Below are 17,546 nucleotides of genomic sequence, written 5' to 3'. Positions count from 1 at the left end.
TGTTCCACACCCGATGTCTTGTCCAAGGCAAAGTGTGTAGTTTTATCATTGATGGGGATAGCTGTACTAATGTGGCTAGTGAGGCTATGGTAAAGAAGTTGGGATTGAATGTCAAGAAGCACCCGGAGCCTTATAAGCTTCAATGGCTTAATGAGAGTGTTAAATTGAAAGTGAACAGCCAAGTCTCAGTTCCTATAATCATTGGCTGATATGAGGATGAAATACTTTGTGACGTGTTACCTATGGAGGCTGGACATATCCTTCTTGGCCGACCATGGCAATCTTATAGAAGGGTAATACATGATGGGTTTACTAATAAACACTTTTTTATTTTTAATGGCAGGAAAACTACTATGGTCCCTTTAACACCTCAAGAAGTTTACCAGGATCAACTCCAGCTCAAACAGAAGGAGAAGCCCGTAACTAAACCATCAAACTTCTTTCTAAAAGCTCGTGATGTTGCGAGAGCCTTGATATCCAAGCAACCGGTCCTATTGTTCGGTTTTAAAGAATCACTTGCTAGTATTACTAACATTACACTGGTGCTACCGAGTGAGATGACTGATCTTTTGCAGGCTTACAAGGACGTGTTCCCTGAGGATAATCCCAAGGAGTTGCCACCGATTAGAGGCATTGAGCACCAGATAGATTTTATTCCCGGAGCCTTTTTTCCAAACCGACCTGCTTATAAAACCAACCCGGTGGAAACTAAAGAGTTACAAATACAGGTGAATGATCTCATGGAGAAAGACCATATCAAAGAGAGCATGAGCCCTTGTGTCGTGCCAGTGCTACTTGTACCCAAAAAGGATGGAAGCTGGCGCATGTGTATTGATTGCCGAGCAATTAACAACATAACAGTTATGTATAGGCATCCAATTCATAGATTAGATGACATGTTAGATGAACTACATGGGTCTAGCATCTTCTCTAAAATCAATCTTAAGAGTGGGTATCACCAAATTAGGATGAAAGAGGGAGATGAGTGGAAGACCACTTTTAAAACTAAGCATGGCCTATATGAATGGTTAGTCATGCCTTTTGGCTTGACAAACGCACCTAGCACCTTCATGAGATTAATGAATCATGTTCTTAGGGCATTTATAGGTGTATTTGTGGTCGTTTACTTTGATGATATACCAGTCTATAGTAAGAGTCTAAGTGATCACATTCTGCATTTGAAATCTGTCTTGGATGTGCTTAGGAAGGAAAAACTGTATGCCAATCTTAAGAAATGCACATTCTGTATGGATAATCTGGTGTTTTTAGGCTTTGTTGTGAGTGCAGATGGAATCAAAGTCGACGAAGAGAAAATAAAGGCGATCAAAGAGTGTCCAAGTCCTAAAACCGTGAGTGAGGTGAGGAGTTTTCACGGTTTGGACGGATTTTATAGAAGGTTTGTGAAGGACTTTAGCACTATTGCTGCTCCACTTACTGAAATCATCAAAAAAAAAGTCGATTTCAAGTGGGAACAAGCACAAGAGTAGGTGTTCCAGACCTTAAAGGATAAGCTTACTAATGCTCCCCTCTTAGTTCTTCCGGATTTCCTTAAAACGTTTGAAATCGAATGTGATGCCTCTGGAATAGGTATTGGTTCTGTTTTGATGCAGGATCGAAAGCCCATTGCATTCTTCAGTGAGAAGCTTGGAGGCACCACACTCAACGACCCCACATATGACAAAGAACTCTATGCCCTAGTTCGAGCATTGCAAACGTGGCAACACTATCTATGGCCTAAGGAGTTTGTCATACATACAGATTATGAGTCTCTAACACTTAAAAGGGCAACAGAAGCTCAACAAGAGACACGCACAGTGGCTAGAATTCATAGAAACGTTTCCCTATGTGATCAAGTACAAACAAGGTAAAGACAATGTAGTTGTCGATGCATTGTCTCGGAGGTATGCCTTGATCTCTACTCTTGATGCTAAGATTATAGGATTTGAACAGCTCAAACACATGTATGCCTCCGATTCTGACTTTGGAGAGAAGTATCAATCTTGTGAAAAGTTTGCTAAGGACCATTACTTTAGGCAAGATGGTTTTCTTTTCTATGATAACCGTTTATGCATCCCTAACTGTTCTATTCGAGATCTGTTAGTCAGGGAAGCACATGGAGGAGGCCTTATGGGTCACTTCGGTATTACCAAGAAAGTGATGCAGGATCACTTTTATTGGTCGCACATGGAAAGAGATGTGGAGAGAATCTGTGAGAGATGTGCAACTTGTAAACAGGCTAAGTCTAAGGTTAAGCCTCATGGTTTGTACTCTTCCATAACTATTCCTTCTCATCCTTGGGTTGACATGTCTATGGACTTCGTGCTTGGTTTTCCTAGGACTAAAACAGGAAAAGATTCCATATTCGTTGTAGTAGATAGGTTTTTCAAAGGTGGCTCATTTCATTGTATGTAACAAAATAGATGATGCATCTCATGTAGCTAACCTGTTCTGCAAAGAAGTAATTCGTTTACATGGCATGCATAGGACCATTGTTTCTGATCGTGATACTAAGTTTCTTTGTTATTTCTGGAAAACATTATGGTCTAAGCTAGGAACTAAGCTCCTGTTCTCTACTACATGTCATCCACAAAATGACGAACAAATTGAAGTAGTCTATAGAACTCTGTCTACTTTACTGTGTGCATTAGTTAAGAAGAATTTTAAGTCATGGGAAGAATGTTTTCCTCATGTTGAATTCGCATATAATCACTATATGCATACGGCTTCTAAGTTTTCCCCATTTGAGATTGTTTATGGCTTTAATCCTATAACTCTTTTGGATCTAACTCCCATTCCTTTGAGTGAAAGATCTAGCCTTGATGGGCATAAGAGAGCTGAGTTAGTGAAACAGATCCACGAGAAAGCCAAGAAAAATATAGAGGAAAAAACTAAGTTCTATGTTGAATAAGCCAACAAGAAACGGTGAGAGATGATCTTTGATGTTGGTGATCAAGTCTGGGTTCACCTAAGGAAAGAAATATTCCCAGCAGAAAGGAGATCCAAGCTTATGCCGAGGGTTGATGGTCCATTCAAAATCACAAAGAAGATTCATAACAACGCTTATCAACTTGATCTTCAAGGTAAGTATAACATTAGTCCTAGTTTCAACGTTTATGATCTTGCTCCTTTTTGTGCAGATGATCCAGATTTGAGGTCAAATCTTTTTCAAGAAGAGGGGGATGATGTGATTCTGGAAAGCTATCGAAACTTGGAGTTAGAACTAGAAGATGGAGAGCAAGTAGCCAAGGAGCAAGAAGGTGTAGTTAAGCAAGAAGATCCCTTAAGCGTTCCAAGTGGCCCAATGACTCGATCAAGAACTAAGAAACTTAAGCAAACCATTGGAGCTATCATCAAAGGACTTGATCCGATTCAAGAGGGAAAACAGCTGATCACAAGCACACTGATTGCGATCCAAGTCCAAGACGGCTAAGTGGGCTTGAGATCAAGGCTTCTACTTTTTTCCCTATCTCAAGTTTTGTCCCAATGGGTTTTCTTGAGATAGGTTTTTAATGAGGCAAGAATGGGTCTCTAATTTGCCTAAGTCCACAAAGCCTTAAGCCCAAGCTGTGCCGAGTAAGAGGAGCGTTTAAATCAAATTCAAACTTGCCAGCTTGTTCTTTGTTTATTTTCGAGATGTGTTTAATGTTTGCAAGACTCATCTCTTCCTTCTTTCTTCTTTATATTCTCTTGTAACCCTTTGTATCAAAGCATCTTATCTTTTTATTCTCAAACTCTTTTTCAAAGAATAATATCATGTTTGCTCAAACAACTTGAATCAACTCTGTGTGTGTCATATCACTTAAGAGATTCAAGTCGGCGTATCAAAAGTGTTCCACAGCTCTTGTTTGTGTCCATTCACTTCCCCATCCCTTGATTCAAACTTTGTTTGTTTGCAAGGCATATCCCTTTTGTATTCCAGTCATTAGTATCGATCAAGGGCAGATTCTATCCAGGATCACATCAATAGTTAACCGAGATCTCTTTATCATTATCAATGATATCATTCGGGTACCTGATTTTATTACTAACCATATCAACGGGTCTCTTCAGGAGATTCATCATCTTTTCAACATATATTTTTTCCTTTCCTTTTGAGGATTTTATATTTGGAATCAAAGTATTCTATCATGTTTCTTACGTGCCATAGACTCTTTATTGATAAATCGTCCTTCAGGGACATATTCTTGGAGCATTTTGAACTAGAATTGAGATTTTCTTTCATTGTATGTCTGACATTTACATATGAATTATCCTTTAAACTTCAGGTTCAAAATCATTTATATGAGGATCCATAATGATAATTCATTTCATGAAATCTTATTCATTAGCTCTTCCATACCAAAACATGACACATGTAGATATTTCAGCATTGTTGATCTTGCTATCTTCTGAATCGTTTTATAAATTATCCATAAAACCCATTTTAAGTGTGAACATAATCTTCAGGATGTTCCACTACTTTTGATATAAGATTATTTAATTCTCCCCCTCGAAATGATGATACTTCAAGTTCATCCATCTCGAAATGAATCCAACTTTAGGACCAAAACATATCTAAATAACCCATCTTTGAGCTTTGTATTATGCATCAAATCCTTTTGTGAGAATCTTTATACTTTCTTTGAGACGTTGGCTTTATTTGCCCATTCATCTTAACCTGATTTTTGGTTTTAGATCTTTTATATAATTTGGGGGACTTTTAAAGAAATCCAACCACTATATCTAGTAATCGTTCAACCAAAAATGGTGATTCATCTCTCATGATGGTCCATTTTTCTTTTCATCAAGACATGCTATGTGTGAAAAACTTCAGGTTTTTCCAAATAAATTTTCAATACCATTATTACACCGGGATGACTTAAACCGGTTATGTTATATATTAATAAACTTCAGGTTTATCATTTTAAACAATTTTTGCCATCTTTAAGCATGTCTCCATCATTACTTTTCTAGAATGTTTCGTTCTACTGGAGCGTTTTTCTTATTTGGAGCGTTTCGCTCTTTTGGAGTTTTTCACTATCTTTGAATCTCTCTCTTCAAGAGTGTATAGTTCTTCAAGAGTGTATACTTATTCAAGAACTTCTAACTTTTCATGAATTTCCAGCTCTTCGAAATTTCTTATTTTTTTGGAGCTTTTTAACTCGTGAAGCTTCTGGAACTTTTACCTCTTTAGGAGCTTTCTAGTTTTTGTAAAAATTTTAAAACTTTTCAGCTCTTCTAGTGCTTTTAGTTTCCAGAGCTTTTTAGCTCTTTTAAAAGTTTTTAGTTATTCCGAGGCTTCAAGCTCTTCCAAATTTTCTAGTTCTTCTGGAGCGTTTTCTACTCTTCTGATGCTCAAATTATTTTCAAATTATAATAATTCATCTGGAATTCACATATTTAATTAACACAAAAATAAATCAAATAGTTAAACATATTAATAATTAAACGATAGTAAACATAAATTTAAAAACTATAATTAAAACAATCAACTTCTAGATAAAAATTTTTATAGTTCTTCTGGAACGTTTTAATATGTCTTTTGGACATTTATATTTATGAAGTTCTTCGGGAACTTTTACAAATATGTCTCGAGAAAAATATTTTATGTGTCTCTTTCATAGAATTAAAGAAATGTACTAAAATTTGTAAAAACAGAATTTGAGCAATAGAGGAGGCAAACCTTTCATAAGTAAACAATAATAAACAAAAATTAAAAACAATAATTAAAGCAAATTTTCATCATTTGATCAAAATATATTATGCAGTTTTTCAGGAACGTTTTAAAGTATATCTTCAGGTTATACTTTTTATATAGTTCTTTTAAAATTTTACATATATGTCTTCTAGACTTTTTTTTTTCATTCAGTTCTTCAAGAACTTTTATGAAATGTCTTCTATACATTTTTTTTCAAACGGTTTAAATGGTTGCAAAAAACCTGCAGAATTATGTTTAAGAATACAATTCCATTATTCTGCAGCTTATCTCTAGCTCACCAAAACCTAAATTTTAATTATATATTTTCAAGCAATTCAACCCAAAATAATATAATTTTTATCTATATTTTATTTTTACTCATATCATGTTTATGATTTCTAAAATAGTAGAGTAACTTTCCTAATTACCTTACTACTAATCTTAAAAATAAATTATTTATTTAATAAAAAAATTATTTAAAAAAAAAATTAATACCAAACAATCAAACAAATTATCATATTTTATAATTAATTATGTATATATATATATATATATAAATATATTTATAAAATATTATGTCAAATAAAACCTGCGCATATTACAAATCTAATACATAAAATAATAGTTGCCAAGATAAGTTGGCAAGAGGCGGTGATAAATATATGTAGATAATTATTTATTTAACATTTTTTTGGGGGTTTTTTAGTGTTGCTGCTTGATCTGGTTTCCACTTTTCAATTATTGTTTGTCCTGCATTTTCTTAATCGTGCGATATCGAATAATAAAAGTAAAATAGAAAAGAATAAAATATTTTAGCATATGGATACTTCTCTCCAGGGCCGGCCCAAATTCCTTGTGCGCCTAAAGCCCAATTTCAAAATGATGCCCATCAAATAAAAAAAGAAGGCAAGTTAAAAAACTGAAAAAAAATGCAGACATAAAAGTTTGAACTCCAAACATTAAGGAAACAGAAATATTGTTCAAACCACTACACTAAAAAAAAATTTGTTAAAAATGATGTCCTTAAATTTGATATATAATTTGGCGCCTAAAACCCTTGCTTTATGGACTTTAGGTCAGGGCCGGCCCTGCTTCTCTCAGCTCTTAACTGTCGAAATTTGCCATTGAGTGAGATCGTGAGAGAGAGAGAAATAATGGCGGTGGCGGCGAGCCTAGGTTCACTTCTGGAGAAGCTCAAAGTGGAGGAGCCATTCCTTCCACCGCGAAATTGGGAATCCTTACATTCTGAGAGCGGCCGATTTCCTCCTCGAACTCGTGCTTCTGCTTCTCCTTCGTCTTCTTCCTCCGTCGCTGTAAGTTTAGTGCCACAAACTAATTATCGCTTGTCATGTATGTTTGTGTGGAAATTGGGAACTTTTGTATATCTGTTTTTTTCTACTAACTGCGTGGCTTGGATCGAAAACCAAATAGGGGATTTAGTAAAGTATCAGTTTTGGTGATTGAGTTTTATTAGGATCAATTTAAGGGGTTTGGGTTCCGAAATTTGATAAGATGATAATTTGTCATTTGCTAGTGCTCTGAGATTAGTATTGTTATCAAGGGGAAAAAGTTAGTATATCATGCGGCTAAGTAACTGAGACTACTTCTCACATTTTTCAGACATTTTGTTGCTTGTAATAGGAATCAAGCTTGGTTAGGTTGGCGTTGAATGCTCTGCAAGGTGTTGAGTCTTCTCTTATTAGCATAGAGAAGCTCTCTTCTCTATTATGCTCCGAGCCAGCTGACAGGACCACCAACAAAATTCCGAGCTTGTGGCATCGGTTGTCAAGCACTTATGCATTGGGACAGATTGTTAGAAACATAGGCTGCTTTGGTTCTTTGGTCTTTCTTCTCCGTAAGTTCATAGACCATTTCACAAGCTTGAATTTGTGTGTGGAAAATGAAGATGTTTCTTCTGATAAAGCCAATTGCAAGAGCTGCTATACTCTTGTTAACCAGGCTTTTGCTATTGCTGTAAGAAAGGTCCTAGAAGGCTATATATCTGGACTGGATACATTATGTGCATCTATAGAACTGAGGCGTTCATCAAACTTTGTGGATGAGTCTGACCATGGTTCCTCATGGTTAGGCTGCCTTACAAACGTCGTTCATCCAAAGATAACCTTATTGGAAGTTTTGTTACATACTACAGAGTTTCGAACACAGATTGAAGCTCTTGCCAACATATGTGATTTGTATGATATATCCATATCCTATTGTGGCTCTCCTTGGCAATGTCTGATTACTGAAGCAACCGCGCGATTTAATGGGTTCTACAGAGGAAGCGACCTGCTTACTTACTTATATTCACAACTAAAGGTCAGGCTGACATATGTTCCTCTTTCAATATTCATCCTCTTTGTTTTTTTTTCTTCTTTCCTGGTGCACATAGTTATCAGTTAATGTTAGCCTTGAGACACCTTCGGTGTTAGTTATTTCCCATTCATATTTCAGTGATGGTTGGCTTGCATCTCTGTACTCTAGCAATATTACGTCCTGGATTTACAGTTTTAAAAATCTGAAAGACGCATCAAATAGTTCTTTGCACCTTTTTATGTGGACCACTTGATATACATAGCCTGGCGTGTCTGGAACTAGCACTCACTTAAACTATGAGCCAGGAGTTTGTACAATTTAACAATTTTGTTCTCACTATCTTTTCCCGATATATTTTGTTGTAGGTTGCTGATCCTGCTCACAGTGCTTTGCTTAAGTTTTTGTTCCTCAAAACATGTGAGCCATATTGTGAGTTTATAAGATCTTGGATATTTAAAGCCGAACTAAATGATCCTCATAAGGAGTTCATTGTGGAATGTGTCAGTGAATCGATATCGTTTTCTTGGAATAAGCCTGGCATCTCGCCACTGAAGAGGGTCAGGGTAATACTATTTCTCTCTTTCTGTATCTTTGATTTTAGTATCTTCCATTAATTTCAGATTGGTTCCATATCTGCACTCTAGGAACAAGAAGGAGGGCTTGTTCCGTGTTTTTTGGATGGCTTCTTGGTACCCATACTAAGGGCTGGTCAACAGCTTCAAGTTATCACAAAACTTCTTGAATTGTGTAATCTTCCTGTCTCTGGACACAAAAATTATGCAGATCTTCTTCCCTGTTGGACGCATTATTCTACCACCAGTCCATTGTACCCAGCTCCAATAAATTTCAGCAAATTGCATATAGAAGTGATGATACAGAAAAGAGACGATTACTACAGAATAATGCATGAAAAACTTGGTGACTTTTCAAAAAAGTTTGAACTGTTCCTTTGGGCAGGTATCATGCTTATTTTTTTATTATTATTTACCAATCATTAGCTCTTACTATTATTTCGAAAGCTATCATCTTTTTGGTTTGTGTCTGATGATACTCTTTCATTGCTATGATTATAGGTTCCAGGAGCAATATCTTTACCAATATCCAATGGCGAGGCAGAAAAAAATCAGAAAAGTCCTGTTTATTTCATACTGGGGGAAAGTTTAGTAACTCGTTCAACAGAGGCAATGGACGTGACTGGGTATTCTTCCTCATTCTATGTATCATTTACCCGTAGTCTGCTGAACGTGATTAATGACATTTTCTTGGGATTCCAGGGACCAGAGTGACTCAGATTCTGATGACCAGAAAACAGAAGACAAATGGTTTTCAGAGATAGACGTGTCATGCTCTTCTGAATGCTCATCGACTAGGGACTCTTTGGAATCATCTGATGTTGGACTCCTTGATTCACAAAGTACATTAGCGGGACCTTCACAAAATTATTTATCAGCTCTTCGTTTCTCTGTTGCCTCCGATGGGAAGTGTAATCAGAATCTGGTTCAGCATAGTGAATCACGCAATGTAGATAATAGTGTTGTGAGGACAGGTCAAAAAGCAGACACTAATCGCCAGTGGATGAATACGGACCCAGAAGAGTCAACTGAAGTCTGTGAGGGTGATAAATTTCGAAGGCCTCTTTCTACTAAGTTCTGGCCCCTTGGCGGATTACCTAGAAATCCGTTTTGTGCTGATAAGTACATGGAAGATGACAGAGATTATCCACCAATTGATTCAGGAGGTAAGATGGAACAGATGGACTTAGTGAATACTGATGAAAGCACGTTATTATTAAACAACATTCCCACTGGTGGTGGTTATTCGAAGCAGGAGAGAAATCATGATTTGCATGAAAACTGTTTCTCATCAGAATTAGATTTGTTGAAAGATACAAAGGTAAACTACCCGTACGAGGTGCTCAGTATGAATCCTGTGCTGAGATGTGATTTCTTGCGCAAGCATAGAAACACAAACATGAGAGACCAGGGGAAATTATTGCCTTTGTTTGATTTTTCGGCGGTGGATGACCCTTCCAAAACATGTCTTGCCAGGATACCTGTAAGATTCCCTATAAATTGTTACGTGGAATCTCAGAGTTCTCAGATTGATAGAAAAAGTCATCGCCATGCCAACCAAGAATTTGGCATAGACAGGTTTGATGTTGAAGATCCGAAAGCTTCTTGCAGTCATCTATCTTCAGGCTTAAAAGTTTGCGCTGAAGAAAAAAAATCAAATATATCTGGTGGAAGCAGATGGGAGGGTATGCTTCTCAGATCAAATAACTCTGAAACTAGTGCATTTAGTGATTGCAGACAGAACGCCTCTGCCACATTTGAATTGCCACTTGATTTTGTTATCGACCAGTGTCTACTGCAGGAAATACTTCTTCAGTATCCTACCTAATGCCTTCATCTACTATAGATATCCATATTTAGGTTTATCTTTTGACATTTGGCTGTCATTTTCTTTTTAGGGGTGTTTTTCAAATCATAACATGTCTTTATTATTCATGTATCACTTTTCCCTTAACAAACAAAAGATATAACTTTGTTAGTAAGCTAGCTATCAAGTTGCTCGATGAAGGATTCGGCTTGCAAGAACATCTGCTAGCTCTGCGCAGATATCATTTTATGGAGCTAGGAGATTGGGCAGATGTATTTGTAGTGTCCCTATGGCATCATGTAAGTCTGCTTTCAATCTAATTCATTGTAATGATTCTTTTTAATATCTCCTGATAATGCTTATTTATATATTCTCTCATTTGGATTCCCAGAAATGGCTTGTTACAGAGCCAGAAAAGAGAATTGCAGAAATCCAAGGGTTTCTGGAATCATCGATACAGAGATCATCATGTGAACGAGATAATTGCAAGGACAGGTTATTTTTGTACAAAAGACAAGGCACAATGCATCTCCCCCCATCTGCCATCGGTATGGTCTTCGACTTAGCAAATTAATTACCAATATCCCTGGCAAATTGTTAATCTGATACTGATGTGTGGGAATTTGTTGCAGGAGTGCGTTCTTTTGACTTCCTAGGGTTAGGGTATCAAGTTGACTGGCCAATCAGTATAATTTTAACACGTGATGCGTTGAATGCATATGCTGATGTATTTAGTTTTCTGGTTCAAGTGAAACTAGCAGCATATGCATTAACTGATGTATGGTGCTCACTAAAGGTAAAGGTTTAGCTTTGTTTATTCGCAGCTTGAAAATTGATTTTATAATGTTCTGCCGGATATCTCTCGTAGCCTTCATCTTCTGGGATTTTGATGGCACAATGACTGTAATGTCCTTTTAGGATTTACGACATATGATGCATGACAATAAAGAGGGGATAGCGAAACAAGAACTCCGGTGGATAAACATATTGATGAAACTAAGGTAAACTCATAAAGAAAAGTTTTACACTTTCATAACTTCTTGGTGACGCGACTACATGAGCTTAGGTATGATGATGAGATCTTTTTTGGTATACCATTTAAACGAATGAGAGACATTGATATCACTCCATGCAGTATCTGTGAAAATGCTTACAGTCTTTTGATAAAACCCTGTATTGTTTCTCTCTTCTTCACTGTGCTCGTATGATACACAATGCAATTTTCTGATCATGGTGTCTAAATGTTGGGTATCTTTGACGCCTTTCTTCTATGTGCTAGGCATCAGTTCAGCCATTTTGTATCAACACTACAACAATATGTACATTCGGAGTTGTCTCACGTATCATGGTCCAAGTTCCTTCATTCGCTGAAGCATAAGGTCTGGGCACATCTTACACTCTACACTTTATTTGGTCAAAATATAAATATGCTTCTGTGATGACCTGTTTAAATTGTTATATTACCTAAAAGTAGGATTCTTTGTTTGATTGTTGAGTATGAGCGCCTCAAGCGAACTTCGGTAACTATAGCCTATTGATACTCGTAAAGTGCATAATGTAGTATATACTTATATCGCGATTTCAGTGGCGGTTTTCTCTTCAATTGGTTTCCTGCGTAAGAATTAAGCATCCCACTTCCTCTGGTTGTTCAGGTCAAGGATATGATGGATCTTGAGTCTGTGCATATGGTTTATCTAAGTGAAGCTTTGCGCATGTAAGTCTTGTTTTTTTTTTATCGGTTTTAGAAGCCATTTTTTATCGGTTTTAGTTGTACCATTTCTGGCATTTTAATTTTGAGTTTTGACTGACTTGATTTAACCGCCCATTTTCAAACACTTGCCAGATGTTTCCTATCTGATGAATCCCGAGTCATATCTAACATCATAGAGAACATCTTACAATGCGCGCTGGACTTCCGGTCTTGTCTTCCCCGAGGCACTCAGAGGACAGGTCGAGTTCCAAACGACGCATGGACTAAAACGTTAGGCATAAACACATCTCAGGTAAAAGAAGAAGCTATCATCAAATCCTTCTTTCCGCGGGTGTTTTGAGTTTTGGTGCGAGAGCTGAGATTGTTTTCTATTCACATTAAAACAGGTGATGATAGTGAAGCAGAAGTTTGACAAAGAGTTGAAAGATCTGCATTTGTGTCACCTGAAATCACCAAAACATGGGAGGTTTGGGCTCTCTCGCTTCTGGGACTGCCTTAATTTCAACCTTTATTATTCAGATATCCTTCATGACACTAACATCTTCGCTCTTATTCCTTAGTAACCAATATGGTAATACTTGAGTGTTGTTAATTTTCTTTGTAAAATTTGAGTCATCTCCATATTTTTGTGTTTCTTTCAAGACAGTTTTGAGACTCAAATAATTGAGCTCTCTTATTAAAGTTATTCTTTTTTTGGGTGGTAGAATCATTAAAGTTGTTTCCCGTCACTCTAAAAAGACTAAGATCTGTACATTTTTATGTAAAACATGTTTTGTTTTAATTTAATATTGGTCACACAAATGATTGACTTGTTCAAATCTTCTATTGAATTATGTAAATCTCAGGATAGTTAATCTGCCAGTTCGTAGTTTGAGGTCATAGCTCGTTAACTGAAAACTCATACTTGGATCTTATTAAGAGATAATGAACTTATTAGGCCATGTATTAACTCAATATTAATTAGTTTATTTGTTTTGTCCCACATTGCTAGTTACTAACTTAAGGGTAATTAATGTACATGTATATATATATGTGTTTTTAGGCTGATGAATAAAGCACTTCTGCAAATTACTTTGACATGGTATCAGAGTCAAAAACCATATAACGTTTTGGTCTATCTCTTGAATCAGAGCCTAAGGCTACATAAAGTTTTGGTCTAACTTTTGATTCAAATTCTTGTTATGAGTTGTGGTTTAGTGGAAAGCAAACCGACGAGGTTTTGCTCTTTTGTTTTGGTGGTGAACTCGGACCGACGAAGTTCGTTATTTCTGTAGAGCCATAAGGGCTTGAGATTTATTTACTCGGTAAAGAAACTTTGGAGATTTCTCCGGTTTCAAAAAATATGAGATTTCAGAGTCGAAGAATTATGTGTTCTTATTGTTCGAAGTATGGTCATGATGTGAGATCATGTTATCAGGTATATGGATATCCAGATTGGTGGCTGGAGAAGTATGAAAAACTTACGAAACATGTGTTACACACTGAAAAACGTGTGTCACACACTGAGGCGTCGCATGTTGATGCACAGGCTGTAACAGGGCTCAAGAAAGATCAATGGCATAAGCTTTTTCAATGGCTTGATTCGAGATTAGAGATAGCAAATCGTGTGAGTGATAACACCTATACAGATGAGTGGATTATTGATAGTGGCGCGTCCCACCATATGACGGGTACGTTCAGTAATATGTTTGATGTGCATAAAGTCTCACCATGTTTAGTGGGTCTGCCTAATAGAAATGTTGTGGTTGCTGATAGAGAAGGAAGTGTGGCATTGACGGAGAAGTTAACTTTGACACATGTGTTTTTTGTCAAGGAACTCAAGTGCAATCTCATCTCCGTGTCACAGATTATTGATGCAATGAATTGCATTGTGTTATTTTCTAAGCAAATGTGTCGGGTACAGGATCCTGCTTTGTAGATTCCGATTGCAGTGGGTGAAAGAAAAGATGGATTGTATTTTCTTCAAGGTATTCAGAAAATCGTGAATGTGGCAAAGGTCAGTAAGTTGGGATCTTTGGAACTTTGGCATAAAAGGATGGGACATGCTTCTGAAAAGGTTATTAGGAGATTGCCAGAAGTGGATCAAAAGAGTGTTGGTGTTTCCGATTGTGATGTCTGTTTTCGAGAAAAGCAGTGTCGGAATGTATTTCCTATAAGTACAGAGAAAAGCAAAGAGTGCTTTGAAATGATTCATTGTGATATGTGGGGGCCATATCGAACACAGAGCGTGTGTGGGTCTTCTTATTTCTTAACTATTGTGGATGATTATTCTAGAGCTGTGTGGGTTTTTCTTCTTGCTGATAAAACACAAGTTCAGAAAACAATGGTAGATTTCTTTGCTCTCATTCAGCGACAGTTTGAGAAACATGTGAAAATCGTGTGAAGTGATAATGGTAGTGAATTCATAGGTATGAAGGATTATTTTCGTACATCAGGGATAATTCATCAAACTTCGTGTGTGGGAACTCCTCAACAAAATGGGAGAGTGGAGTGAAAACATCAACATATACTGAATGTCGCACGAGCGTTGAGGTTTCAGGCAAATTTACCAATAGAATTTTGGAGTTATTGTGCTTTGAGTGCTGCGTATCTAATCAACCGTACGCCTTCTGTGTTACACAATGGTAAGAGTCCTTATGAAATCATCTTTGGGAAAGCTCCTGCTTATAGTGAGATACGAGTTTTTGGATGTTTAGCATATGCTCAAAATCAGAAACGTCATGGGGATAAATTTGCTAGTAGAAGCAGAAAATGCGTATTTTTAGGATATCCTTATGCAAAGAAGGGATGAAACTTATTTGACTTGGACACACATGAGATATTTGTTTCTCGGGATGTCACTTTTATTGAGGAACGCTTCCCATATTTGGAGCTAAAAAATACACAGCTGGATGAGCCTTCTAATTCTGATCATACGAGGTTATATGTAGATGATAATGTTGGTTTTAACGATATAGAACCTGCCATGGCAAGAGAAATTATACAACCTCTCACAAGAGATATAATGACACAAACTCTGGTTGTGTCAGACAAGGTTGCAGAATAAGAAAGACATACTATAGGAAACGAAATATGTGATATCTTAGGAATTATGGTGCCACAGAATGAACCTCCATCAGTTACACAGTCTGAGAATATGCAGCCTGCTTTAGTGACATAACCTGCATCGGAGACACAGGCTGAAACTATGCAGCCTGCTTTAGTGACTGAACCTGCATCGGTGACACAGGCTGAAACTGTGCAACAGCCTGCATCAGCAGAATTTTTGGGAAGAGGAATGAGAAAGAAAAAAACTTCTGTCAAGTTACGTGATTATGTGTGCAATACGACATTTACAATGAATAAATCAACTGTGAGTCAGGAGTTGAGTAATGATTACGGTATTGAAAATTATGTGAATTGTGAAAGATTCTCTATGTCCCACAAGGCATTTCCGTGTAGTATTACTCAAGGAGTTGTGCCGAAATTTTTTGCTGAGGCTATGAAGGATCCGCGATGGAGAGAAGCTATGAGACTGGAGATTGAGGCCCAAGAACGAAATCAAACATGGTTGATTGAACACTTACCACCAGGTAAGCATGCTATTGCGTGTAAATGGGTTTACACAATTAAGTATAATGCAGATGGCTCGATTGAAAGGTATAAGGCGAGACTTGTGGCATGTGGCAACCGTCAAAAAGAAGGGATTGTTTAGTCTGATACATTTGCTCCTGTAGCAAAGATGAGCACAGTTCGATTGGTTCTTCAAGTTGCAGCTGGGAAAAATTGGGAGCTACATCAGATGGATGTGCACAATGTGTTTCTTCATGGGGATTTGGATGAAGAGGTGTTTATGAGGGTACCTCAGGGGTTTGGTGCTTCTAAGAAGGGTATGGTATGTTTTTTGCGCAAGTCGCTGTATGGTTTGAAACAAGCTCCGCGATGTTGGTTCGCGAAACTTTCGAAGGCACTCTTGGGGTATGGTTTTACACAGAGTAAAGTTGATTACTCTCTTTTCTCATTAGTTTGTGATAAAGTTCACTTGCACGTTCTAGTGTATGTGGATGATCTTGTGGTGACAGGAAGCTCTCCCGAGGTGATACAAAAGTTTAAAACATATTTAAGCAATTGCTTTCATATGAAAGATTTGGGAAAATTGAAATATTTTCTTGGATTGGAAGTCGCAAGAAATGCAGAGGGTATATACTTATCACAAAGAAAGTACGCTTTGGATATTATTGCTGATGTTGGTTTGCTTGGTGGTAGACCTGTAGAGTTTCCGATGGAGCAAAATTATCAGTTGGGAAGGTCGATGACAAAGATACTTGCTGATCCAGAGAAGTATCGGAGACTTGTTGGAAGGTTGATTTACCTGGCCGCGACTAGACCAGATCTTGCCTACTCAGTTCACATCTTGTCTTAATTTATGAATGAGCCAAGAGAGGATCATTGGATGGCTGCATTGAGAGTTTTTTGTTAATTGAAAGGGTGCCCGGGAATGGGAATTTTATTGAAATCTGATTGTAATTTCCATTTTACAGCTTGGTGTGATTCACATTGGGCTGGATGTCCAATCACGAGGAGATCTTTGAGTGGATGGTTAATACAGTTGGCAAAATTCTCCTGTGTCATGGAAGTTCAAAGAAGCAGGACGTTGTATCATGCTCTTCAGCTGAAGCAGAGTACCGAGCTATGGTTTTGGCATTGAAAGAGTTGAAATGGATAAAGAGTGTGTTGTTAACGATGGGTATTGCACATTCTGGTCCAATGGATTTATATTGTGACAGCCAGTCTGCACTTCATATTGCAGTTAATCCTGTGTTTCATGAGAGAACGAAGCATGTGGAGCTTGATTGTCATTTCATTAGAGACGATATACAAGCTGGAATTTTTCAAACTCAACATGTTTCTACTACTCAACAGTTGGCGGATATCTTCACTAAAGCACTTGGAGGACGTCCGTTTAAAGAAATTTTGTGCAAGTTGGGCATTCGAGATCTCCATGCTCCAATTTGAGAGGGGGTATTAAGAGATAATGGGCTTATTGGGCCATGTATAGTTATTAACTCAATGTTAACTAGTTTATTTGTTTTGTCCCACATTGCTAGTTACTAACTTAAGGGTAACTAATGTACATATATATATATGTGCCTTTAGGCTGATGAATAAAGCAATCCCGCAAATTACTTTGAGAGATCTATACGTTTGTCTGGCGCAGGAGACTGCAGTTGCGCCTATGGCTAGACGGTGTTTATTTACCTGTTGCAATCTCTTGCAGCCAAATGCAGTGTCCAGGTGCCGGTTGCTGTGTCTAAAATTTCTGAACAAATTCAGCGTTGCAATAACAAATGTTGTGATTAGCCGCATAGATCAAACACGCTGCTCACAAACGAACAATATTTGGCTGTGTATGGCTTCTAGCCACAAGTCGCAGCTGCAGCCAGAGCCGGTCCTGAAATTTTTAGACTAGAAACAAAGAACAAA

The 17,546-nt window shown here is 37.4% G+C and overlaps 2 protein-coding genes across 2 annotated transcripts; both read left to right on the top strand.

Moving 5' to 3' along the window:
* The first annotated feature begins 6,764 nt into the window (after positions 1-6,764).
* LOC18013741 lies at positions 6,765-12,873 on the top strand. The gene is made up of 14 exons (XM_024153764.1): positions 6,765-6,990; positions 7,319-7,996; positions 8,359-8,556; positions 8,638-8,946; positions 9,067-9,191; positions 9,268-10,380; positions 10,530-10,671; positions 10,764-10,920; positions 11,005-11,168; positions 11,291-11,373; positions 11,652-11,751; positions 12,025-12,086; positions 12,216-12,375; positions 12,470-12,873. Exons 1-14 carry the CDS (start codon positions 6,832-6,834, stop codon positions 12,641-12,643), a joined length of 3,624 nt encoding a protein of 1,207 aa, XP_024009532.1. The 5' UTR covers positions 6,765-6,831; the 3' UTR covers positions 12,644-12,873.
* A 2,397-nt stretch (positions 12,874-15,270) lies between these two features.
* Positions 15,271-16,485, top strand: LOC112084549. Its single transcript, XM_024153699.1, has 4 exons — positions 15,271-15,655; positions 15,800-15,957; positions 16,145-16,158; positions 16,329-16,485. The coding sequence occupies exons 1-4, from the start codon at positions 15,271-15,273 to the stop codon at positions 16,483-16,485; spliced, it is 714 nt and encodes a 237-aa protein (XP_024009467.1).
* Positions 16,486-17,546: the final 1,061 nt, after the last annotated feature.

This window comes from Eutrema salsugineum, unplaced genomic scaffold, assembly GCF_000478725.1.
Source record: "Eutrema salsugineum unplaced genomic scaffold, Eutsalg1_0 scaffold_4, whole genome shotgun sequence".
Classification (NCBI taxonomy): Eukaryota; Viridiplantae; Streptophyta; class Magnoliopsida; order Brassicales; family Brassicaceae; genus Eutrema; species Eutrema salsugineum.
This window is presented reverse-complemented; position numbering and strand designations above follow the sequence as displayed.